This window comes from Heteronotia binoei, chromosome 5 (assembly GCF_032191835.1).
Source record: "Heteronotia binoei isolate CCM8104 ecotype False Entrance Well chromosome 5, APGP_CSIRO_Hbin_v1, whole genome shotgun sequence".
Lineage (NCBI taxonomy): Eukaryota > Metazoa > Chordata > Lepidosauria > Squamata > Gekkonidae > Heteronotia > Heteronotia binoei.
In genome coordinates this window covers 76,903,190-76,930,266 of record NC_083227.1, presented here as the reverse complement: position 1 = coordinate 76,930,266, position 27,077 = coordinate 76,903,190, and the positions used below count along the sequence as shown (strand labels likewise).

General features: G+C 42.2%; 1 protein-coding gene across 8 annotated transcripts in view; it reads right to left on the bottom strand.

The window, feature by feature from the left end:
* Nucleotides 1-27,077, bottom strand: part of GRIP2 (glutamate receptor interacting protein 2) — a 637,553-nt gene that overhangs the window by 57,577 nt on the left and 552,899 nt on the right. For all 8 annotated transcript variants that reach the window (XM_060239631.1, XM_060239635.1, XM_060239628.1 and 5 more), the window contains exons 8-12: nucleotides 20,233-20,380; nucleotides 15,812-15,981; nucleotides 13,347-13,472; nucleotides 12,089-12,241; nucleotides 9,120-9,306 (exon numbers count right to left, since the gene is read on the bottom strand). In XM_060239631.1, the coding sequence (XP_060095614.1) occupies nucleotides 9,120-9,306; nucleotides 12,089-12,241; nucleotides 13,347-13,472; nucleotides 15,812-15,981; nucleotides 20,233-20,380 (784 nt within the window). The remainder of the gene's footprint in view (nucleotides 1-9,119; nucleotides 9,307-12,088; nucleotides 12,242-13,346; nucleotides 13,473-15,811; nucleotides 15,982-20,232; nucleotides 20,381-27,077) is intronic.

The following is a 27,077-nucleotide window of genomic DNA, read 5'->3' as shown; positions in this document are numbered from 1 at the left end:
ACACAGCATACTCATTATGGCAAGTTTGGCCCTAACAGATGAAGCTGCTGACTTTCAATCAAAATATTCCAATTTCCATCAAAAAAGTTTGGCAATCACCCTAAGTGTTAAAATACAAACAATACAGGCAGCCATTTTCCCTCCCCCTCAGTTTATTGGCACTACATGTGGATTAGATACTATGACTTGGATTTTAGGCAGCATGGGAGGAGTTATGCTACAGAAAGGCAATTTCTCTGCTTCCTCTTCTCTCTGCAGGCAAAACTGTGCTCCTGTATGTCAGTGAATTTTAGGAACTGTATGGGGAAAGAACATAGTGAGGGGACTGAAAGAAATTGATATGCCATTGGCGAAATTGCTGTTATCCCAAGAAAACATGGCAGTTTAGGATCCAAGTTCACATCTTGAGAACTGGCACAGTCTGATTGTCTTTACTGTAACTTTACTGTAAACTAGCATAGTCCTCAGGTTTTCTGCATGTATCTCTCTTTTCCCAAGTTCCTTCCTCTTCAGTTGTTATTAGGTTAGGAATGGCTGGGAAAGAGTGTGAGGAACTCTAGAAGTTGCTTTTGCAATTGCTCCTGAAGTATCATTATGGGACCATGACAGAGCTATTACTTTAACTGTTCATTTCATAGACAAGTAAGAAAAAGTCTCGGCATGAGTTTTATGTTTTCTTCCATAGTTTTAAACTTGCCTTGACTAGATAGGTTTATTGCCTTGAGTCACAAGCATTTGATCTATGGACTGAACAAAGTTAACAGAATGCTTCACCACTCAGTTTTATAAAATTTTGTGAAGTGAAACTATAACTGGCTGTTCCCCAATGAAGACAAGTGCCGTGATCAACTTTTTAAAAAATTAATTCAACGCAATGTGGCATGGTGAAGAAGGCCAGTATAAATTCTTCTGGCTGCTGTACTGAGCTAGTGTTGGAAAGCATTTTTTCTGTACAGAATATGTGGAAATGTTTTTTTTTCACTATAAAAATAATAATATGGGCATATCTGCTTGGAAGTTCTGTGCAAGTACATTTGCAATGGTTAGGGGCAGGATCTTAAAATGTAATACAACCCCTCCCCTAAAAATCCAAGTATGAAATTATCAGAAAATTATTAGGTCTGTAAAAAAAATTATAAAACCTTTGCTGGTTTTTATTTCAACAATTTAGCTTTCATCTTTCTCATATTCTGTCTTTTAGTAAAAGTACTACAAAATTCAAGCTATTCAGTTTTTAAAAGAATGACACAGCATGAGTCACTTCAGCAGTGAAACAATTGTTTTGATCTTAGAGAGCCCTCAAAATATTTAGCCACACGTAACAGACAGAAGTTATGTGTGAAACAAATAATGATAGCTGTGTTGAATGAAAACTGCTCATTCACTATTCATTATAGAGAATTTAAAATTAAAAACAGGAGATGGCGACTCCACCCTGCAAAAATTATCCACACAATGACACAATCCTGCTGCACTGTAACAGTGCAATCCTAAGAACCCTTTCATGGGAGTAAATCCTATAGAATAAATTCAGAGTAGACCTGTTTAGGATTGCTCTCTAAGGCTGGCAGCTGTGATGTTGTCTTATGCTTTTCCTCTTCAAGGGCTCCAGGATGAGCTGTTTCATACTTTGTATGCTACTTGTGCCCAGTGCTCAAACACAGAATGAAAAAAGTTGTGCATAGTTTTGTGATTCTATGTTCAGAATGCAATCATCTCCAAGGTTATGGGGCTACTGAAGTAGGGTTGCCAAGTCTGACTCAAGAAATATCTGGAGACTCTGGAGGTGGAAGAAGCAAGGGTGTGACAAGCACGACTGAACTCCAAAGGGAGCTCTCACAATCACATTTAAAGGGACCACATGCCTTTTAAATGCCTTCCTTCCATTTGAAAATAATGAAAGATAGGCGCACCTTCTTTTGGGGCTCATTAAATTTGACCCTCTGGTCCAACATTTTTGAAAGTTTTGAGGAGAGGCACTGGATAAAATGCTGAAAATTTGGTGCATCTACCTCAAAACATAGCCCCCCAGATACTCACGGATCAATTCTCCATTACAGCTTATGGGAATCGGTCTCCATAGAGTACAATGGAGTGTCCAGCAGACATTTCCCCCCCACACTTTCTGATTACCTTAAAGCAGGGGAAGGGCCTCCAAACAGGGGGATCCTTTGCCCCCACCTGGGGATTGGCAACTCTATACTGTAGTCTTCCCCCTAACCTCATTTTCCCTCAAAAAAATCAACACCTCTAACCTGTGGGCTTCCCAATTTTCAACAGGAAAATGGAGTGAGGAAACAAGAGTTAAATAGCCCATCTCTTCCTGCACCGGTCTCCACTTCTGGGCTCATCATCTTGCTCATTTTGAACAACTTTTGTTTTCTTTCACAAACTTAGTTACCAAGACTACTTTATGAATTCAGTAGAGAGGGCAGAGAAATTTAAAGCTTTTTCTCCCCCGTTTTCCTCTGTTGTATCACTGGAAAAAAGGCACCCTGAGCTGCTTTTACCCCAATTGGTGAAAAGTTACATGTACTCATAGTTATGCTCCCCCGTGGGGATAAAAGCAGTTTGGCGGTGGCTTTTTCTACTGATAAGATGGCAAAGGAGGAAAGGATTAAAGTATCCATCTCTCACTTTCCATAGAAACATCTGGCCATGAATATCTAACACAGTGTACTGCATTCTTTGATTTTTATATCATACTTCATGTGCTGCAGAAGATACCTAAGGATTCCCCCCAATACCTGAGAGAACAGGAAAAACCTCTTCCCAAAAAGCTGGTGGAAGTTTTGACATAGAATAGTTATTTTTTAAAAAGTGATGCTCAGTTCATTTTTAGCATAATTTTAATTGATTACAAGACATAATCTATTTATAAATAAAATAACATATAAAACACTGAACAATTCACAAAGATTAGAGACAGCTAGTTGAAAGTGCCAGGACAGCCATTTCCCAACTCTGGCATAGCTCATTTGACTAAGAAGCTTTGCCACAGACCATGATGCTCTTGAACTGCTTATAAAGTCACTAGTTCTGAAAATATTTTACATTTTGGACCAACCAACCTCTGGCAATTCTTGTTTATTTGTTTATACTCTGCCTTTCTCACCAGCAGGGACCTCGAAGTGGCTTACACCATTTTCCTTTCCTCTCCCCATTTTATCTTTACAACAGTTCTGTGAGGTGGTTAGATTAAGTGTTAAAACATCTTGCAATCATGATTTGCATTCTGTTAGAGGTGATATTCAATGCAAATCCTTGGTTATGTTGTTTGCTTTAGAATCATCATCTTGATCACTTACATTTGGCTCAGCTGTAGAGAATAGCAGGCAATGCTATGAAAATTTAATCACATCACTGATTTGGATAAGTGCCTGACTTTTTTTTTTTTCCTAACCTAGTCGTTACACAAGGGACAAGCAGTGTCTGCAATAGTTGGCGACCTCAAAATGGGTTCCACGTGTTTTTCACTCCATCATCGAAAAGATGTCACAGGGAACCTGCACTAGTTTATTAACTACATAAATATCATAGCTATCAACAAATGACTCAGATCAAACTAATTGTGCAGATGTATTCTGCTCCCAGCAATAGTTTCTTATCCTTCACAGATCCCATTTTCTACCACAAATGAAAAAGCAGCTGGGAGGCATGGTTTGTGAACAAACGGCAAAAAGAAGAAAGGTCTCAGCAGCACCTTCCCCTGATGTCCTGCCCCTCAGATTTGCAGCCAACAGAGTCTGCTTTTCATTGAAGGCAAAATGTCAAGGGGAAAATGTATGGCTGTGTATTGCACAAAGTTTGGCCCTCATTTGGAAGTTGGCATGCAGACAGATACTTTTAAGATGCTTCCAGCTGGAACAGAGCCCTCAGTGTACCTTTTGCTAATTTCAACAGGCCAGTCAGAACTGGACACCAGATGGGATACAAATTAATTTCTACAGATACTGGGAAGAAGATATTAAGTGCCTTCTCTGTACTAACTGAAAGGCACACTAAATTAGCTCTCCAAACACAGCCTGATATGAAGCATTGACCTGAATCAAAATATCCTTCAGGGGATAGGAATCAAATGGCCTCTCCTCTGTTTGGACTCTCACTATAGCAGTGCTCTGGTAATCTCTGGACTACTTATCCTCACTCAGTTTGTACTGTGCCACACCATATTCTATCTGAGGCGACAAACTGTTGACACAAGTTAACAATTATGATGATGATATTGGATTAGTATGGAAACCTTATCTTGAGCTGAGGTAAAAAAAAGCTACTTTCAAGGAACACTCAGTGCCGTTGCTGAATCAAGAGTAGCTCTTAGAGCTAATTTCAAGAATTCTGAACACTGTATTGGGGGGGGCGGGTGGATAATGTAACAAATGCATAAAAAGGCAGCTCTTCAGATGATCTGAAATTGTATAAAGCTTTGAGGCCTGGGCTATGAGGCAGAATATATGCTTTCCATTCACATAAGACTCCATTGCCAATAAAATAGATAACACCAGGGTAGGTAAAGCCGGTGGGGGGGGGGGGGCACAAGTTCAGAGTGATCTACGTTAGCCTTCTCTTGAGTCTGAAATCTTCACAAAAAGCACTTTTCAAGTTTGGTTGTGGTGACTAGCTGGCAACTCCCAGGGGCTCATTGGCATCACACTGCACTCTTGAGATGCTCAGACCTCCTCACAATATAGGTGAGTTTCAGTTCTCTTTTTTACCTTTGATGTGGGGAAATGGGAGGATGCATAATTCCTTCATAAATTAACATAAAGTCAGTTGTATCTAGCTATCAAACCTAAAGTGCGGAGAAGCCCAGAAACAATAACAATGTGATTCAGTATAAAGGCATATTTCTATGTTCCCATGTAAAAGAGTGAGGAGAAATGGTGCCTGGCTCTGAGTGACAGAAGGCAGAATTGACATCCTGCTACAAAGACACACATGTCAAATCAAATGTCCTCTGACCAATGCATACAAAAACTCAGCCCCAATCATATGCGCAGGAAATTATTCAGGTTCCTTGACAGAAGTTCTGTTAAACGTAGGCACAAGAATATTACAGAACTGCTTCCCCCCCCCCTTCTATGCTTCAAAAATACTTATGCATCCTTTCATAGCAATATAGAACTTTCAAACCGACTTTACCTTATAGCGAAAGTGTTTTGCCATGTGATCTAACAGACTGCGACTGCTTGATTGGCCCTAAGAATTCACCCCATAAAAAAGAGGAAGGTATCTGTCCTGCAGGCACTTGAGTAGATGCATTATATCTATCATTCACCAAATGTGTTCAGACATCATAGATTCAGCTCAGAGCTGCTCTGTGACTGGGGGGTGGGGATAGTTAATATACACTAGAGTTTTTTGTATGCTAGTTTTATGGAATATGAGATACAAAAGGAAAAAGCACTGGTGAAGAAAAAGGTTACTTAAATTATACGGATGACCTTTGCCTGATGCTTTGTCAATTTTCGTTCATTAAGAGCAATTAAATATAATGTTCATATTCTGACTAGCTGAGAAGAATTTAGAATAGCTTGAGGGAAAAGAACACATAGACACTCCCTTCTGTTAGCATGTAAAAACTAATAAAAGAGACCCTTTTTTAAAATTCAAAATGGCTGCCTTGCTTCATACACATTTCACTGGACTTCTGCAGACCACCCACCATGCATGAATAAGTAACTGCTGGAATAGCCTCTTGCACATGTGTGCAAAATTGGGTCAACAGATTTGTTTCCACAGGCACAACTGTGCGCAATGATTATATAAATAATAACATCAGCACTGAAAAGGAAGACAGTGCTGAAGAGGAAGACAATAAATAGAATTCTGGGATTTTGCTTCCCAGAAGTGGAACACCACAGCAGCAAACCTTGAGGCACCAAAAATGTGGGTAAATACATGTTGCTTTTGCCCCTGCTTATTCACCAGAGAACATAAGAAATCCAGACTGAGGTATACTATTACAAGGAAATGAAAGTAAGAATTCTTTGGGAAATCCCGAAGTATGACTCCTACATCAAACTAGGGACCTACAAAACCATTCCAGAGTAATTGACTAATCGGTTTTGGGGAGCAAATTCAATGCTTGTACTGTCATACCTTTAAAACCTATGTTAACCAGTGTTCATTAATGCAAACTAGCTTTTCCATTCTCATTTGTCATTAAAAAAATCATTTGCAGATTCAAGGCAGGATGTTACATACACTTAATCCAATTCATGCCAAATACACATCCCCTCCAAGAAAAATAATAAATCCAATTTATGATAGGGCTTTTTTTTGTAGCAGGAACACCTTTGCATATTAGGCTACACCCCCCTGATGTAGCCAATCCTCTAAGAGCTTGCAGGGCTCTTACAGGGGCTACTGAAAGCTCTTGGAGGATTGGCTACATCAGGTGTGTGGCCTAATATGCAAAGAAGTTCCTGCTACAACCCGCCCCCCTTATGACAGGTGCCAAATACAAGAATGAGAAGGAAAAAAAAGATAAAAAAATCATGCAGCCCACCAGCCGCATATAGTGGCCTTGGGAAACCCTCTATTTTTGCAGTTACAAGCAAGCAGCAAAACCAGGAGATTTACTGAGCATTTGGTGAGCCAACACACATGTTCAGTGGGTTGTGTTTTCATTGCACTGGGTCCCAAATGGTGCCATCCCCAACAGGAACTAGGAAGATTCTATTATGCAACATAAACAAAAAAACCCACAGTGAAGCCTAGAACAGACTGTGGAGGGTAAGCCTAGAACAGACTGTGGAGGGTAAGCCTAGAACAGACTGTGGAGGGTAAGCCCAAATTACTCCTTGACACGATTCCCACAAAGTACAGCCTGGTCCAACAAAACAGTGCAGAATGTTCCCCGCAATCATGAGCAAACGGCATAAATAGAAAGCAAAGTGAGAGTCATGTTGGGTTGGTATTTTAGAGGAAAAGTGACATGCATGACTCACTAGAGTCAGGCAAGCCCATGCAGTGCAGTAGAGAGCTTTGCTCTTGCTTATGGCTTGAAAAGAGCATAAGACAAATTGGGTTGTTTCCAAGGCCCCTGGGGTTGCAAGCTTTGTTAATGCCTAATGCATTCATATATAAAAATATATTTTTTAAAAATGCCAACCTCACAGTACATGTAGTTCATGACTGCCAAATTAATAGGGAACAAGTACAGCAATACTTGGATGAATTCAAGTTTAAACAAAAGAAAAAGGGCTTGACCAGGCCTCATTCTGAGCAGGAACTCACAGGAGCAGAGCTCTGAAACCTCTAAATTTTATTGTGCTGTTTCTTTCTTAACTCCTCCCCCCATACTTGGTTCCGGGCTTCATTGTTCAAATCCCCTGTGAGAATTTTGCTGAACTCTAAGATTCGACAAACTTTCTAATATTTCCCCCCACAAGATATGGGAAAATAACCAATATATATATATAGATGACAGATGGAAATCTTCATCATGCTGCTGTGGCTACATAGGAGAAAGTGATTTTAAAAGTATGATGGGAGTAAGGTTTTATTGCAACAATTATAATTTAAGAAGCATTTTAAGGTAGATGCTGAGCTGATATAATTTAGTACACCTTCCAATGATGTCAGAGGTGTGTGGCATATGCAAATGAGTTGTTCAAATGAGCTCCAGCACTTCTTTTTCTCCAAAATGACTCCTGGGCTTGAGCATTTAATTGGTCCCCTCTATCTAGGGAAAGTATGTGAGAAGATTTTCATCAAGATCTCTATCAAAAAATATTTTCTGTCCTGCTCTAATTGTAATATTATAAAAAATAAAAATTTCAAGCATATTCTGAATTTACCAAGATTCTTATACCATCTGACAAATTTGACACCCTTTACTGATAAGAGGAAACAAATCTTGAAAAGGGATGAAGTATGGTATATTTGCCTTGCTCCCAGAGTAATTATACTAGACTATGTTAAAAGGTTGCGTGGAAGTTTTGCAGCAAATGGGTACACTAGTGAAAATTCATGAGAGGAAGGCCCGAATACTCTTGAAAACGAAGGCAATGGAGTGGGACAGCATCCAGAAAGAGAGAGAACACAAAATTTCCCTTCAGATCAATTGTATCAGCATTTGTAACTGTTTCATGGGACAATCAGTGACACACTTGAACAGTTGAGATCTGACTCCTCAGTTTGTCTGCCTAACCTTCTGCAGATGGTTTCCTGTGAGAATAAAAAAGTGAGGTACCATAGTAGAAATCTGTATACTGCCCTGAGCTCCACAGAGGAAAAATGGGATAAAAATGAAATAAAAATGTAAAATAGTACAAATTTCTGAATAAGCAAAGCCCATCCTTGCACATGCATGTATGAACATCATCGGAGAACTAGCTTACTCTTCATAACAAAATGCCTCCTTCACCCACTACCAGTGAAACACACACCACAACCATCAGCACTGCAATTAATGTGTGCATCATGTTTTCCAAGGACTAAATAGGAAAATCTTTAAGAGCAATATCACCTTACTTATCACACAACATGATGGCCCCAACATTAATTATTCATAATCAAAATGCACTGCTATGCCTCTTGTAAAATGCTACCGCTGTTCTGCAGAAGATGCAAGGCCTTTGCTCTCATGCAGAATGAATGCAAACCTTCTGGTGCAACAGAAGGGTAGTAAAAAATTTAGACCACAAAACAATACCGTTTGGTTTAACCATACTGCTGACCAGTCAAAAATAGTACAGTGCAATTTCAATGGACTCGGACAATTTCATGGTATGATACTTTTGAATGGTGAAGTCTGAAATCACAATACTCTTTGCTAATAAATTTGGCGGGGGTGGGGGGGGTGGGGGGAGAACCAAGCTGCAAAATTACATGGTACAACCCAGCACAGCAATATAGCAAGTGATGTTAAATGCAACACAAAGAGGTGTTGATGAATATTTTCATCATCTCATTTCCGCTGATGAATATTTTACAGCAGGTACGAGGTTCCTATTAGTACTCCCTTGATGAATGCTGGAGCTCCAAGTCACAAACAATTAGAATTCAGAGGAAGGTAATAAAAAAAGCGACCTCTGTGTGTGGAAGACACCTCTATTAACTAAAGGAAATGCCACCATCATCATTTGAAACTCAAGGGCAAGGTCTCTAACCTTTCTGCTGGGCTGTCAGGCTCAATAAATCGGATGAGGGGGGGAGAAGAGAGTGTTTCCGTAGCAAAGATCCCCCCTTGAAGTTGCAGTCCAAAGCCATTCAAGGGATCTCCTCTTAGAATCACCTCTGTTGTTTCTGTATGAACAATCTGCCCACCTGGACCCACCGTGCTGGATGCCAGTGACACTGAAACAAGAGACATACTCAAGTTAGCAATACAGTTCTCTGGCGTATCTGCCAATACATAGGCAGCAGCACTCCTTTCCTACCCAAAGCTATTTGTAAGTATAAACCTACTATTCTTTCAGCAAAATGTTCCTCCCAAGCACTGCCTTCTGCAGAGCTAGGGACATTAATAGGACCAAAAACCAGACCGTAGAATGGCTCCTCATTGGGCAAGCCAGAATTTGCATCAATCATTGTGCAAAAGATCTATCCTGTGAAACAGGATGAACATCCATCTATTTTTGCCCTCATTTGACACACACAGAAACAAAAGCCATTATTATTGTACTGTGCTACATCTATACAGGGCATGGGGGCCACAGGGACTATCTGAAGGCTCAAAGGCAGATATAAGCAAGACAATCAGATTAATTATTGTGATGTTTACACTGTCTTCCTTCAGTAGCTGCTGTGGGGGAAATCAGGTCAAGAGGCAGGGAGAAGCCTGAAAGGAGAAAAAGCTAAGCCCAACATATGTAAACAATCCACTATACTAGTAAACAGGTGAATGATCTGAGGTTTGTTCCTAAGATAACTATTCCATGGGGAAGGGCATAGATGTTCCTTTCCCACTATACATTTAAGGCTTTGTCTTGGTTCAGGCATGGTGTTGGATCTGGCCTGACTTTTCCATCAGCAGAGCAGAACATAGCCCACCCTCTCCACACAGAAGACTGATCTCTATGGAATGCTGTTCTCAGTGGGCAGGAGACACCCAGGGACAGCATAAGGAGAGTTCTGCAGAGCAAGAAAGGAAAAACTGGTAGAAACTGCCAATTTAGACTAGATGCATCCCAATATGCAAAACCACAAACAATCCTTGAAGCAGTCTCAAGCTCATTTGCACCATCCTCCTTCCTTTGCATTGTAAAAGTTGATCAGCAGCTAGCTGAGCTCAGTTTCTCATCTCATAGGCTTGGATCATAGGCAGCACTGTCCTCTGTTATGAAGGTGCTCCTCCACTACTAGAAATCTTCCCCTCACACAAGGCCAGAAAGCACCAAGCACCAGATGTACCGGCTCCACAATGGAAGTTAGAGCTGTACAAATGGAAGAAGAAATAGGACCTAACACATAATGATGACCACTTCAGGATAATTCATCATTAATAAAACAAATTTCTTGAGAATAATTAAGGAAAGTAGCACACAAACCCCACTAGAATGGCACACAGCATCTCAAGAGTGGCATCCCTTAGATAGTCTCAGCCTATCTCGCATCTGAACGCAAGTGTCAGAGACTTGGTTTTCTCTCAGTGGTCCTTTTTACATTCCCTCCCCCCTCCATGCACATGCAGCTGGGTACATAAAGACTGCTCTGCCCTAGGAAAATTCAATCACTTGCCAAACTGGAGAGGGTGATGGTTTTTTTGCTCAGTTCAGACACAGGTTCTGCAGGGCCTGCAAGACTGTCCTCTTCCAGCTGGCACTCAATTGACTCAGCACTGGTATTTAAGAGAAGTGGAAGAAGGGGAGGGATGGTGGCTCAGTGGCAGAGCATCTGCTTGGCAAGCAAAAGGTCCCAGGTTCAATCTCCAACTAAAAAGGGTTCAGGTAAATAGGTGTGGAAAACCTCAGCTTGAGACCCTGGAGAGCCGCCGCCAGTCTGAGTAGACAATACTGACTTTGATGGACCGAGGGTCTGATTCAGTATAAGGCAGCTTCATATGTTCAAGAAGGCCATCGCCGCCAGAATAGCACCAACTCAATATTCCATTTTATTCTGTTTTAACTGTTTTAATCATTGTATATCTATTTTATTATTGAATGTGTAATTTTAATACTCATTAATTTAATTGTTTGTGGGATTTTATGTTTTGAGCTGCCCTGAGCCTGCTTCGGTGGGGAGGGCAGGGTATAAACCAAATTAAATAAATAAATAAATAAATAAAAGACCCTCCATTGTAAAGCTGTGATCTTATTCACTAAAAGGCCTCTCAGGAAGAATCTAGGTGTATCTTAAAACAAGAACTACCATGGTTTTTGTCTTGTAGGATGAACTGAGCTTCTTTTCTTCCTTCTCTTGAGTTTGCACTGTGAGCCTGTTTTCACATTGAATGATGATTTTCTGTTCAGATCCAGCCTACCCCACCCCCATTTCCCAGGCAACCAATCTAGTTTTAAAAGCTGTTTGCACATTTATAAATTTAAAAGATCATCCAGCACCTTATTTTACTTTATTGTCTAAGAAACCCAATTAGTATATTCAAAACTGAAAGGGCACTCCAGGAGAAGGTCGCTTTGCAGTTACAAGCTAGCTTCTGTTGAAGACTAACAGAACCAGTTCTCTTGGAGGTTGACTGTGAAGAACAGATTGCACAGCTACATCCATTCCTCAATAGACTGTGCAGTTGTCACTGGTCCACACAGGAAAAATCCATTTGCAAATGAGTGCTAAGCACCATATTTGTTCAATATCTGATGTGGTGTGCATGTAGTCAATGTGCTTTCAGAATGGACTGTTGCTTGTTTCTCATTAGGAAGATGAGGTGGGGGAGAAAGAGCACCTGACTTATTAGTGTTTCTTAGGGATTGGAGACTGGAGGGAATTCTAAAGATCCAGACAGTGAATCACAGAGGACAGTGGAATAAAGATAGGCAGGTTTTCATTCTCCTTTTGTGATCCAACAACAAAAACCATCAAGTGGGACAGAAATTTAAAGGACATCTAACTAGCCTGCTGAAGCAGCTGCAAGCACAGCAGCCCCTCCCTACTTTCCCCGTGAAATGTTTGTTCCTCTTACGTGAACTTTTGTGCTCCTTCTTCCTCTGTCTTCTCCTCAGCATGGTGGCTCGTGGGCTCATGGTGTGGTTGCTCCGAGGTAGAGTATTGGAATTCTGGCAGGCAAACCCTGATGTGTTCATCGTGGGAGATGAAAAATTGGCAGCTACAAGAGCTGGACAGTGCAAAACAGCCAGAGTTAGAGTCAAAAGGTCAGAATGAACCCATCTGGCAAGTTTTGCTACCACTAACTTTTTAACCTGATTTAACATGCTCCAATGCTCTTGCTGCCAAATCAGCTTGTGTATACCACAGAGTTGCCCGAGAGCATACAGAGAGGAGTAGCTGACTGGAAGTTATTTCCTCATTCCCAAAGCATGTTAAGAATTGTTATTGTGAACTTTTCCTTCATGCAAAACACTAGCATCACAACTGACCTATGAAACAGTAGGCCTGGCATACTTCACATTATCAAAGGATGTTCCCAGGTCTATCATTCCCTGTCCACCTCTTATCCTTCAGATTATACATCAGTGAAAATCTTTCAGAAAAGAATTTGAGAGATTTGTATGACTACCACTGCAAATATTCACTGTGCCTATGGTACTGTATAGAATATAGCCATGACACAGCCTGTGCCCAAAAGGATTATAATCTATATATAATAAAGGTGGGATGTGGGGAGAAGGGATGGATTTCCATTGACTATTGAGAATGAATTAGGGTATAATATGGCTGCCAGAGGAGCAACTAAAGCAGGACAGGGATAACTGAGGTAAAATAAGAGGTTTTATTGTCTGATCTTGGGGCTAAACCTTTGAGCTGGGGTGGCGGGGGTGGGCTGAGAAGGTTTTTGCCTATTTAAGTTGAGCAATGGTTTCTGCTAATTCCTCTCTCCTGGAGGGGGAAGTGTGAAAGACCTACTCCATGAAGTCCATGGATGGTTGGACAAACCATCCATGGACTTAATAGAGTTATTAAAAACACAGTTCTTCAGGATGGACAGAGTGAGGGAAAACAGCTCAACATGCAGATGTACATTTTGTTTATTAATGTATAAACCTTTCTTTTTAAAAAAGACTAAAAACATATAATTATGAGAATGGGCCAGCAACCCAGGCCCAGCAGCCCCCCTCCCTGGTAAAGTGTACTCATTTCCTGCTTTCTTTGATACCTGGACCTGGCACTGGTTAAAAGTCTGGCAGTGTATCCTTTCCCAGATTCAAATATGGAAGTGCAGATCAAATGAATAGGGAAAAAATCCCGCTAAGGTTCCTTACATTTGCAATAATCTTGGCTAGAAGTTTGATTCCAAGTGGGTGTCTTGCAGTGTCCTGGATGATGAGTGTGACAGTAGCTGACACAAGGATCCCAACAATGGTGATGGTCACTCTTTTGCACTTTGACTGTGTTCCGCATTATGCAGGAAAGAATAAAAGCCACAGGGAAAGACATAAGCATACAGAATACATACAGCAAGCAATAGTCCTCTATTGGAAGATCATTATAAAACCACTTTTGCAAGTTGTATAAATAGTCTACATCAACCCACATCAATTCTGCTTTCCTTTTAGCTGTGCAGTATTGGTAATCTGGGAGCTGTGCAGCAGCTAAAATTTATTTCATGTTTTCTTTCTAGAGGAGATTCTGATTGACACTCTAGAGCGTAAGAGCTGCATGTAATCGTATAACCTCCTTCTTCCCACTGCTTGCACAGAATCAGCACGGGTTGTAAAAGTATAGGTCATCCAATAGTGGATGTGGGGTTGTCCTGGGAAAAGGAAAGAATTAACCATTCTCCACAGCATACCTTCCCCCTGCTCCAAATCTGAGAATTACACTGCTTCCTGTTAAGTGTGTGAACCTATCATCTGGTCATGCATGCATGTATATAGGGATTTGGGGGATAACAATTGAGGAAGAATGATTTAGGAACAAGAAAATAAGTTAAATGGTTAAGAGATGTTCTTATTTCAATCTGTTTCAGAGGGTAGCCATACTGGTCTGTGGTAAAACTGCTAGATTCAAGTAACACCTTAAGAGTTCAACAGGAGTGTCAGGGTATAAGCATTCATTTTATCAATTTTATAAAGATTTTTAATACGTACATTAAAAAGAAATAAAACAGAAAATACAAGAAATGGAATAAAAAAGAAAAACATGAAGGAAAATAAGGGAATATATTTCCATTTTTGTCTATGACTGACAATTTAGTTTACTCTAATGACCCTTTCTATAGCTACATAAGAGATCTCTCCTTTATCTATAATCTTTTCCTCTCTCTTATTCTTCAAAACCACAAAACATCAATTTATCTTTTTCAGTTTCACACAAAAAGTCTATAAGGGGATTCCAGTTGGCAATAAATATAGCTAATACTTTTTCCCTGATCAAAGAAGTAAGTTTGGCCATCTCAGCAAGTTCCACATCTTCACCAGCCATTCTTCTATTGTAGATAATATTGAAGGTTTCAATTTCTGAGCATATAAGAAAGTAAAAGCTTTCAAAAGTCAAAGCTCTCTTGAAAGCTTATACCCTGAAGCTCTTGTTTGGTCTCTAGGGTGCTTGAATCAAACTCATTCTAATCAGTTTTACAAAACAGTGATTGCAAGACATCACTTTAAGAGACAAAGGATTCTGACATGGAAGGTGCTGAATGGAGTTTCCCTACCCTTCCCACCATAGTCTCAAATAGCACTGTTGCATGCTGGTCAGCAGCAGAAGTTTCTCTTGTGCCTTAAAGTAAAAGATGACAAATAATCTTTCAAGTCCGTTAAAGACTTGCATGCTGAGATGGGCATGTCATTCATCCATTTTCCCTATTATGTTTTAACCAGCAAGAAGAGCATATAAATGCTCTTTAAACATGGAAATGATTATTACCAAGTGCTGTTTAAATGGCATAAATCTTTGATGCTTTCCTCCTTTTTTCCTATGTTCAGCTGGAAAATGTCCCTGATAAAGCCAGTGATGAGAGAGTCCAGAGATACAGTTGCAAACAGCTGACTCATAGTGCTATACATTGACCATTGAAGTTTAGGGTACACTGGGCAGCAGACAAAGGGAATGTGTCACTGATATTTAAGTCATCCATGGAAATATTTTTTTAGGTTACATGTATCCAGTGCAGTGCAGCCACTTGTCGTGAGGGTGTCCCCAAATGACAAAGAGCTATCCTTCCATATTATCTGGTACTGTATGTGCAACCAGCATTTTAAACTGTATTAGAAAGCTCAATTTGTGGAGCGTATCTCATCCGTGAAGGATGGCTGTTGGTCTGAGCAAGGTTAAAAGGACCTGAGGCCAATTCATAATGAAACTAAACTTCATATTATACTGCTGGATAAAAAGAAGGACCGGGGAGCCTTGCCTGCGAATTGTACTGAAATAGCTATAGACATTTTTAACTAGCCACACTGAAGCCATACTGAATATCTATATATCTAATAAACATGGATGACTCACATGCAGATCAAAAAATATATGCAATGAAGTTATTCAAGATTTGCTTATGCTCCAATAAAAGGACCAGGGTTCAATCACCTACCATATGTTCTTAGGTTTCTGGAAATTTTTAAACCTACTCTAGCATGTTTCATTATTGTCACAATAAAAATTAATATTTCCTCAGATACTGACGAGGGCTATAGCATGGTTTCACAAGGCCTGTAGTACAGTTATTGTGCATCAGTATCCCACAGGAAGAAACAGTACTTTGTATTTTACAATTAGTCTTGGTCCATACCTGTGTCTGGAGGCTTGAGGGGAAGTCTGCTCTGGTGGGCAGGTAGTATCTCCAACTTTACATTTTCTGATGTTGCAGCTAAAAGCTGAGTAGCCTCTAACAATGAACAGTGTTCTGTGCTGGTACCATCAATGGAAAGGATGTGATCGCCAACATGCAAAGCCCCACATCTGCAGGAGAGACACAGAAACAGAGGAGTCACCTCTGGCAGTTACAACATTCAAAACCTAGCAAATTTCCTCTCACATGTGACTTATCCAAACTACTGTGACATTGCATCAAGTTTGTTTTCTGCTGTATCATACCTTCCAACTGTATCTTCAGCCAGGTTTTTCTGAGAGTTGTTCTGGACATTTAACTGCCCAGGGAATGGGCCAGATTTTCATTTTAAAAAACCTTGTAGATCCTTCTCCTAAAGTTCATCCGAATTATCAAAAATTGATGCAAGCACCATCATGTTCTCTGTAACCTCAGCACTTCACACCAATGTAATGACTAGGGTTGCCAAGTCCAATTCAAGAAATATCTGGGGACTTTGGGGGTGGAGCCAGAAGACATTTGGAGGCAGAGCCAGGAGCAAGGGTGTGACAAGCATAATTGAACTCCAAGGGAGTTCTGGCCATCACATTTAAAGGGACAGTACACCTTTTTAAATACTTTCCTTCCATAGGAAATAATGACGGATAGGGGCACCTTCTTTTGGGTTTCATAGAATTGGACCCCCTGGCCCAATTGCTTTGAAACTTGGGGGTTATTTTGGGGAGAGGCACTAGATGCTATACTGAAAAGTTGGTGCCTCTACCTCAAAAAACAGCCCCTCCCAGAGCCCCCAATACCCGCGGCTCAATTCCCCACTATTCCCTATGGGAATCGTTCTCCATAGGGAATAATTGCTCAGTAGACATTTCCCCTCCACTCCACCACTGCTTAATGATGACCCTAAAGTGGGAGGGCCTTCAAACCTGGGGATTGGCAACCCTCTCTCTCACACACACTCACACACTTACTGGGTCTGGTGCTGCTCTCTCTCTCTCACTCTCACTCACACACATGCACACACATACACACAGTTGCTCTGAAACGAAAGCAAAACAAGCGTTGCTGACCCTTCCCATGAAATACTTCCTGCTCAACTTTAAAGGCACAGAGACACACACACATTTTGAAAGGGACCTGTTTGCAGGTTTCTAAACCTGCCCAAGACCTAGAGCTGCATGGTGACTGAGGGGGTGGGGCTTCCCCGCCAATCAACTGACTGGGGGTGGGGGGAAGCCTGTAAAACCTGGTGATCCCCTGCTTGGACCTGGGGATTGGGAACCCTAGTAATGACGGAGATCTTCAGGGTAACAACATTCCAACTAATCTGTGGTGTTTACATGAAAGGGTAGCAGGTGAGAGCACCTCATTTAGATTGCTGGTCTTAGCTACATACCAGATTTTCCTCTGTCCTCATGTTTCATGAGGTAACAACCTAATGGTAACAACCAGGAGCTTATTCACACTGATGTATCTGTTCTGCTTGGCAAAATATTAGACTGTCTAGCTATCCTAACATCTCAAACCAACAAATTCTTCCTCAGTTTGGGGACCTGACTTTCACAATCCTTGAAGTAAGCAATCTGACTGTTCCACAAATCCTCATGATAGCCACAGAGTAACTATGATGACTTCTCTCCTCTATTAAAAATGATCTTTAGATTTCTTTCAATGAGTCATACAGAGGGTTAACTAGCCTGTGTTTAATCCAAGCATGTACAAGAGGGAGTGAAAGAATAAAGGGTAGGTGAGGCTCTTGAGAATCTTAAGAACATTTGTCGCTTTTGGTAGATAGTTGCAAATTAAACAAAATGATACTATAAACAATCTATAACCCAACAATGTGATTTCACTATGAAGAGGGACAATTATACACATACACACTGTACCCAAGGCTTGTGTCTAAACATAATTTTCTTCCTGATGTGTTTCATGCAAAACTTTTTCTTGGAAATGTCCAAGTGACACTGCTGATCAAAGGTTACTTTGAGATGCATCTCATTCTCTGTGGGCAAGGTAGGAGTGTGTAGGTGACTTGAGTTCTGTATTTGGTGTCCAAGCAGAAGTTAGACTTCTCCTAGACAGCTCCCCTCTTTCCAATTTCTTCACCAGGCTTATTCTCTTTTTAATTAAAAGGATCCCTTTAGTAACTTCATAGCAAGCAGAAATTTGGCAGAGGAGTCTTCCCTGGAATACTGGTGCAACAAAGGCAAAGGCTTCATCAGAATTTCTTATTTTAAGCTATTAAGGCGCACAGCTCTGTCATAAAAGTTGGACACTAGCTATATTAAAAAAAAAAAATCAAGAGCAGTTTGTTTTGGATCCAGTTTCAGGGGAAAAAAAGATTTTAAACAATCATGATGGCAATCATGCTGCATTCTTTGTAGGGATGTCCCAAGTTTGGGTGGCTTGGGAAGAGGCTTATGTTTTGGTTTCTGCCTGTAGCATATCCATAGTCTGCATTGTGCTGGTCCCACCTCTACATTCATGTCCTATTTTCTCTAAGAAATGTTGGAGGGTCTCTTATATTATTTGCTGGCTTTCATTTGGAAAGCCATGGAAGCACGGAAATTTTATACAAAAGCACATAAAAATGGCTTGGCTAAAAAAATTAAGATGCCTTTCTCTGCACTGAAGAAAACTCACTCATGTGTTAGACAGCACACTATCTTTATTGCAAGAATCAAAGGTCTTTGCTGACAATAAACAACCACAAAATTTATTTTTATTCACTTAGCCATTTGGTACTTTAAAAAGAATCAGAGCAAATGCATGGTCTAGCACTGGAGAGAAGAATGCTTAAAGAGAGCTGCATAAACATGGTTTTTCTGACAAATCAAAGAACTAACAAAAAAAAGGTTTCTGAAATGGCCTATGTTGGAAGAGGAGGGAGTTATCCTTTTTAGTGTTTAACACTTTTCTCCTAAGAGACTACAAAAGGGTTATAGAGCTTGGATCATTTATAGTCATGCAATCACCAATATTCACCTTGATAGCCCTGACTGGAGAAAAGGCAGGATATAAATGTTGTAATTAAACAGACTTACCCAAGGGCAATATGTATGGCACCTTTTTGGTGCTTTGAAAATATCCCACTGCTAAAAGCACAGGATGTCTGCATCCTGAACAACGGTGCATTATAGCGCTCAAAAGCACGCTCACCTGCAGTCTGTAAAGACTCCATTGTGGCAAATTATTTGAGAAGGGAATAAAACCAAAGAAAGACTCGGGCTATTTACCCTTCACGCAACAGGTTATCTTTCCTCATCAGCCAGCATCTCAAAACAGACATCTGTGATCTCTCCAAATTAATGTTCAAATTTATGCTTATAGTGCATATTCCATTGGGCCTAATTAATCTCTGCCAAACCAAATCCAGTTATCTTGGACCACATGGTAACTTAAACTGCTAGCAGTAGTACCGTCAGATGTTCCTGATTGTAAAACTACTGATATCAAGCAATAGTTTTAAATTCCTAGGTCATAAGTTTCTACCTTGAGAAAAGACCTTCCACATTGATCTGACCATAAAAGAATCCTTCACAAGGGCTCCTGGGCTTGGCAGAAGATTCTGGGGCATATGGTCAGTTTATGTAGTGCACCCAGGAGCATGCTTTAACATGCCCTTCTTCCTGCGGATTGCATGGGAACATTGGTTCTAGAGGGCTAACAAAATATACACTGATAAGCATCCAATAGAACCAAACACAGTATATAAAGCCACTGCCTTATATTCTGATTTTATTTAAAAGACTTCTATTCTGCATTCCCCCAATTTTTTCTGAGGTCACTAACCGCATAAAACAATAAATGCAATTTTAAGTTAGAAAAACAATTCAAATAATTTAAGACCCAAACCCACGATAAAATCCATCCTCAGTATTTATCACAGCAATGTCAGCAGTTTCAAGACAGAGTGTGAAAGCAACCAGCATAACAGTGGGACAAAAATAGGAAAATATGATATTCAATTAAAAACTTGGGTCAATGAACATTGTTTTGGCCTGGCACCTTAAAGCAAGTTTCAAGGAGAGTGCATTCCACAGGTCTGGTGCCACTAATAAGAAGGCCCCATTCTGGTCAACGCTAGCCTCTTTTCTGTAGGTAGGGGGGGGCACCAGGAGCAATACTTTATATGAGGACCAGATATAGTGGACAGCATAAAAGAAAGCGGTCCTTCACATCAGTGAAACTTCCTGAAGAAGGAATATTCACAATATTCCTTGCACAATATCCCTTATACCTGTAAAAATGCCATGTGGCGGCAAACTTTCATCTGTATTCCCCCCTCCACCCAGTTTTCCAGACTGAAACATGTATTTTAAAGAGGGAAATTGAGGAACTGACATCAAAATGGGGAAAGACAAGGCAGTTCAGTTTCATACCTGTCCACTACACTGGCTGGCTTGATCTTGTCAATAACTATGACCTGCTTATTCCGATGAGTGCTGGTTGCCAGCGAGATTCCTAGTGCAGAACCTGGAGTCTTGGCTATTTCCACCAGCAAAGGGCCCGAGGCATTGGCTACTGTGTCTAAAACACAAAACAAACAATTTAAGATGCTTTTGTTTCATCCTTCCCAAACATGGCATTGGGTAAGAAAGAGGTAGCAATGACCACAGCATAGCTCCAACTTGGTCATACGATTCTTGAAACATACAGTCTCATACACCTTTGTAGAAGTTCCCACATATATATGCTGACTTTAGAAAATTCCAAAGAAAAGAAACACTCAAGACTCAGGCCTAAGGATGTAGGCAGTGCAAACTAGAAGCTCTCTGGCTTCTACTACCTCACCCACAAAACAAAAACACAAATAAGAAAATTCAAGTGGATATATCTGTATTTGCATTCATTCCTATCATCTTACCAAATGTAGGCTAACAGCAAAAACAAAAAAATGCTCCATAGAGTTAGCTTTAAGATTTTATCATAAATCCAAACATTATTTCTCTCCCTTTATAAATTATAATCTAGGTATCTTCCTCTTTATTCCCCCCAAGGGGTACCCTCCTCTTTATTTCCCCCTCCTCTTTACTCCCCCCTCAGATATCTCTGATATTTCTTAAGTACATTAAATCTGAATAAATTAGAGATAGCAAATGCCACTTGCAAGACCTTATCGACCTGTTAAAATTTAGCAAAGCTCTCTTCTGTTGGGGTGCAAATCAGATACAAAGCTTGCAGAATGGCTGTTCAGTATTTGTCTTGTGTGGAAGTATGCCAGCAGGACAAAGTAACAATTCAACCTAGGAAACAGTTTTCTCTAGAAAAGCTATAGCAGATGTTAAATTGGCCCAGAAAACAAAATCTCAACACAGGAGAGATCAGGGCTTTTTTTGTAGCAAGAACTCCTTTTCATGTTAGGCTACACCTCCCTGATGTAGCCAATCCTCCTGGAGCTTACAGAAGGCCCTGTACTTATTGTGCTGTAAGCTCTTGGAGGATTGGCTACATCAGGGGGGCATAGCCTAATATGCAAAGGAGTTCCTGCTACAAAAAAAGAGAGATAATAGTCTTAAACGGAAGGCAACATGAGATGGATTGACCCACTCAAGGAAGCCACAGCCCTCCGTTTGCAAAACCTGAGCATGGCTGTTAACGACAGGACATTTTGGAGGATATTAATTCATAGGCTTGCCATAAGTTAGAAGTGACTTGATGGCACTTAACATTCACTTACACACAAAGACATCTGGGACTTAATCAGAGCCACAGACAAAACCAGTTCTACAGTCATGAAGAATGCTATACATGGTCTCATTTTAGAAGTTAGATCAATTTAGTTGCTTAAAACTATGTTACCTTAAGGCACTGCTTGCTTTGGGTGAAAATATATCTGAGAAATGTGCTTTTGGAAATGAATCTGAATGCCTTTGCAAGGTGGAAGACACGCTGGCCAGCAAGCAGCTGAATGTCTAAGCCCCACTCTGTCCCACTGAAGGAGAAGGACATCACAACAGGCAAAAACTTTCATCATGGTACAGTCTGTCATTAGGATCACTCAGTCCATGCAACACAAACACTGGCTATCAAATCTCACAGTAACTGAATTACTGATTAAAGGAAATCCTGCGTTCCTTACCTACAAGCCTCCTGATGAGTCTGAGCAGGAATTCGTCTCCCATACCACTGGAGCATTCTGCTCTCTTCAAAAACATTATGAAAATGTCACCCAACTGCACTGTTACATTTGTGGGTTACAACAGCTCACCCTCTGAGTATTGTGCCATTTGAAGAGACAGACATACTGATAATGTTGAGGTTCTCCTGACCTTCCCTCTCATTCCCTTCAGTCAGAGGGCAGCTGCTGGAAATTAATTTAGGAGTGCCTTAGGGGCCTGACTCAGATCAGAACCATGGCAACAGGGGGTAGGGAGGGGGGTTTGCTCTTGCACCATTTTCCTGATGGAAACAGCCCTGGGATATTATTCACCATGCTGAGGAACGGCACATGCCCTTGTGGTACTTGGGAAATTAGCTCCCCAGCTGAGAGACAACCTGTGAAAAAATGTCATATATAGTGTGGCTTTCAGTGTGCTTAGCACCCACCAGCCATACAATGGCTGTGCTGGTCTTTAGTGGGCCATCTGCCTGAAGGAGGAGCTGGTGGGGTCTGGCCTGAATAAAACCAAATTACTCGTTGAGGGAGGAACTAGCAAGCACGATCTCCCTGCAGCTACCCGCCTCTGCTTTTGCAGCACTGACTTCTACACTAAGAACTAAATCATCAAAATAAAGCTGCTTTCAGAACAGAGCATCAGGTGTCTTCCCGGGCCTTTCCCTATGTTACTGAACTGGGGTAGGGGGAAGGATATGGTATGATTAATTTTTAAATAAACTTAAATGAATACACATGAAGCTAGCTGCCTTACTCTGAATCAGACCCAGTACTGTCTTCTTAGACTGGCAGTGGCTCTCTGGGGTCTCAAGCAGAGTTGCCAGCTCTGCGTTTGGAAATTCCAGGAGATTTGGGGGTGGAGCCTGACGAAGATGGCATTGGGAAAGGGAAAGACCTCAATAAAGTATAATGCCACAGAGTCCACCCTCCTAAACAGCCTGTAATTTGAGATCTGTAGTCTGATCTTTGTCAACGAGAGATCATGTGTAATTTCTGGAGATCTCCAGGTATCCCCTGGGGGTTGGCAGCTCTAGTCTCAAGGCACAGGTCTTTCCCATCACCTTCTATCTGATCCTTAACTGGACATGCCAGAGATTGAACCTGTACCCTTCTGCATGCCAAGCAGATGCACTACCACTGAGCCATGGCCCCTCACTAAATACATATACCCTGCCATTTCCATACACAAACCATGGATCAAGGTGGCCTACAAACACAGATGTATACCACAGTTCTGAATTGCCAACCTCCCAGTGATAGCTGGAGATCTCCTGGGATTATGACTGATCTCCAGGCAACATGGTTGCTTTGAAAGATGGACTGTATGCCATTATACCCTATTGAAGTCCCTCCCCTGTCTTCAGGCTTCACCCACAAAATTTCCAGGTACTTCCCAACCCAGAGTTGGCAACCCTACCTATAAACATTTTACACACAATATAAATACCAAGGAAACAGTTAAGAAAAAAAATGACTCAGGCTAGACTCCATTAAGGGTAGCACATCCACACCTGTGTAACTTTATTTCTGTTTTAAAGCTCTAAAAGCCCCCTTGAACAAAAAAGGCTTTACAGAGCCTCAAGAACTGTACCAGCATGTGAATTCTTCTGACCTCCCTGGAAGACTGTTCAAGTGAATAGGTGCCATAGCCGAAGAGTTCAGCTGTAAGGAAGACCGAGGCTAACCACAATTTATTTTATTTTATTTTATATTTATTTATTTAGGTGGATTTCTATTCTGCCCTTTCTCATAAGGGCTCAAGGCGGATTCCAACATATTACACAATTAAAACCAACAATTAAGCCATAGATAAATAAAACAAAGAGTTAAGACATTTAAAAAATTAAAATTTAAACAGTTGAGCCAATAGCTCAATTTAAGTGCAAATCAAGGCAGCGTGGAAAAGGTAAACACCTAACCTAGGTGTCCAAAAATGCCAGTTATGTTGGCCCGATCTCCTCCAGTCCAGATGGTAGTCCCTGTTCAGATGGTAGTCAGTATCAGTGTGGCCAGGTCAGTTACATGGTGTGACTAATTAAGGACACCCACCCGCCTCAGCCAAAGGCCTGGCAGAACAGCTCCGTCTTACAGGCCCTCTGGAATAGTAACAAATCCGGGAGGGCCCGAATCTCCAGAGGGCTGATTCCACCAGGTTGGGGCCAGGGCTGAAAAAGCCCTTGCCCTGGTCGAAGCAAGGCGGACGTCCTTTGGGTCGGGGGGTGGGGGTCAGAAGATGTTGGGAGGCTGAATGAAACGACCTCCGGGGCTCATATGGGGAGAGGCGGTCCCTCAGGTATGCCGGTCCTAGGCCGTGCAAGGCTTTTAACGTCAGTACTAACACCTTGAAGCGGATCCAGTAGTCAACTGGTAACAAGTGCAGACTGTGCAGCATCGGTCAACTGCTCACCCGTACAGGTGATTCAGTCAGCAATCGTGCTGCTGCATTCTGCACCAGTTGGAGTTTCTGGGTCAGCCTCAAGGGTAAGCCTGCATAGAGCGAGTTACAGTAATCCAACCTGGAAGTGACCGTTGCATGGATCACTGTAGCTAAGTCCTGAGGAACTAGGAAAGGCGCTAGTTGCCTGGCCCGCTGGAGATGGAAAAACGCAGACCGTGTAACAGCTTTGACCTGGGCCTCCAGTGTCACACCCAGGGTCCTCGCCTTCTGAGCTGGCACAAGAGGTGCACCATCCAGAGTGGGGAGTTGGATGCTTGGTCCCAGCCCCCCATGACTCATATACAGCACCTCTGTCTTAGTTGGATTAAGTTTCAGCCGGCTCAACTTCAACCAACCAGCCACTTCTTCCAGTGCCCTGGTCAGATGGTCTGGGGTGGAGTCTGAATGGCCGTCCATCAACAGATAGAACTGGGTGTCATCTGCATATTGGTGACACCCCAGCCCAAAACCTCTGGCAATCTGGGCAAGGGGGCACATATAGATGTTAAACATCATTGGCGAGAGAATAGCTCCCTGTGGTACACCACACCCTAGCGAGTGACACAGGAAGGACTGCTCGCCAATCACCACCCTTTGTCCCTGACCACGGAGAAAGGAGGAAAACCACTGTAAGGCCACCCCCTGAACGCCAATGTTGGCAAGGCAGTGGGTCATTAGATCATAGTCGACTGTGTCAAATGCTGCTGAGAGATCTAAAAGTAATAGCAGTGCTGACTTGCCTTGATCCAGGTGCCTTCTAAGGTCATCTGTGAGGGTGACCAGAACAGTCTCTGTCCCATGACCAGGGCGGAAGCCAGACTGGAAGGGATCGAGGACAGATGTGTCCTCCAGGAAAGCTTGAAACTTCTCTGCCACTGCTTTCTCAATTATCTTACCCAGAAATGGTAGATTTGAGACTGGGTGATAATCGGCTAGGACCGAAGGGTCCAGAGAAGACTTCTTCAAAAGCGGGCGCACCACTGCCTCTTTTAACTTGGCTGGGAATACCCCTGATGACAGGGATAGGTTAACAATCTCTGCCAAGGGCCCCTGAATGTCATCCCCACCTGCCTTAACAAGCCAGGATGGGCACGGATCTAGGAGACAGGTTGTGGGCTTCACTGCAGTCAAGATCCTCTCGATATCCTCCTGGGAAAGACTGCTGAAACGGTCCAACATGGGACCCGAAGACGGACAACGGGCTTCCAGTTCACATACTGTATCAATTGTGGCTGGAAGGTTATGGCAGAGAGTCGAGACCTTATCTGCAAAATAGGTCGCAAAAGCCTGACAGCTGATATCCAATTCTCTAAGCTTTTGATTGCCTGCTGGCACCGTAGTCAGTGATTGAATTGTTCTAAATAATTGAGCAGGGCGTGATTTTGCAGATGCAATGGAAGCTGCATAGAAATCTCTCTTAGCGGACTTCACTGCCTTCTCATAGATCTTCATAAATGTTCTATAGGAAGTTCTAGACTCCTCATCATAAGATCTCCACCACACTCACTCTAGCTGTCTAAGCTGCTGTTTCATCCTCTGCAGTTCCAAGGTATACCAAGGGGCTGCTTTGGTGCGGCGGTGAAGAGGGCGCAAGGGCATGATATCAACGATGGCCGTGGAGAGCCAACGATGGCCGTGGAATACCAGTCTTCCACTAACTCATCTAACGAACCGCCTGGAGGCACTGGATCCCGCAGAGCCTACTGAAGCGGCTCCGGGTCCAGTTGGCTCTGCGGGTGAGCATAAATCTGCTCCTCACCCAAACAGGAGGAGGTCTGCAAGTCCAGACAGACTTTCAAGGCACAGTGATCTGACCATGGAACTGTATCCACAGCTACCAGATCCGGTGTTATCCTAGCCCTAAAGATCAGGTCGAGCATATGGCCAGCCTGGTGAGTGGGAACAAAAACAAATTGGCTGAATCCCAGTGTCTCCGTGGATGACACTAGGTCCTGGGCCTGCAAGGATGCTGTATCATCAACATGGACATTGAAATCCCCCAGGATTAACAGCCTAGGGAAGTCCAGTGCCCAGGTCGATACCGCATCCAGCAGGGCGGGCAGGCTCTCTGAGGGTGCGTTGGGTGCCTGGTACACTACCCAGATAGCCAAACTCTCCTTGGCTTCCCAAACCAGACTGGCACATTCAATGCCCGTGATATTTGGGGCAGGAAGTGCCCTGAACGAAAAAGACTCACGAAAGAGCACTGCAAACCCCGCCCCCCCCCCGCCCTGTAGTCCGCAATTGTCATTGCAGTTGCCCAGTCTGGCCCAATCTCATCAGATCTCAGAAGTTAAGCAGGGTTGGCCCTGGCTAGTATTTGGATGGGGGACCTCCAAGAGTTGTGATGCACAGGCAGGCAATGGCAAAATACCTCTAAAAATCTCACCGTATGTCAGTTGCAGGGTTGTCAATCCCCAGTTGGAGGTAGGGGATCCCCCAGTTTAAAGCCCGTCCCCCTGCCTCAGGGCAATCAGAAACGGGGGGGGGGGGGAAATAGCTGCTGGGTGCTCCATTATAGCCTATGGAGGACAGTCCCCAGAAGGTATAACGCAAGTATCTTCAGCTCTGTGGGTGAGCTGTTTGTTGAGGTACAGGCACCTAATTTTCAGCATAGCTGCTGGTGCCTCTCCTCCTCAAACCCTCACCCCGCCAAGTTTCAAAATGATTGG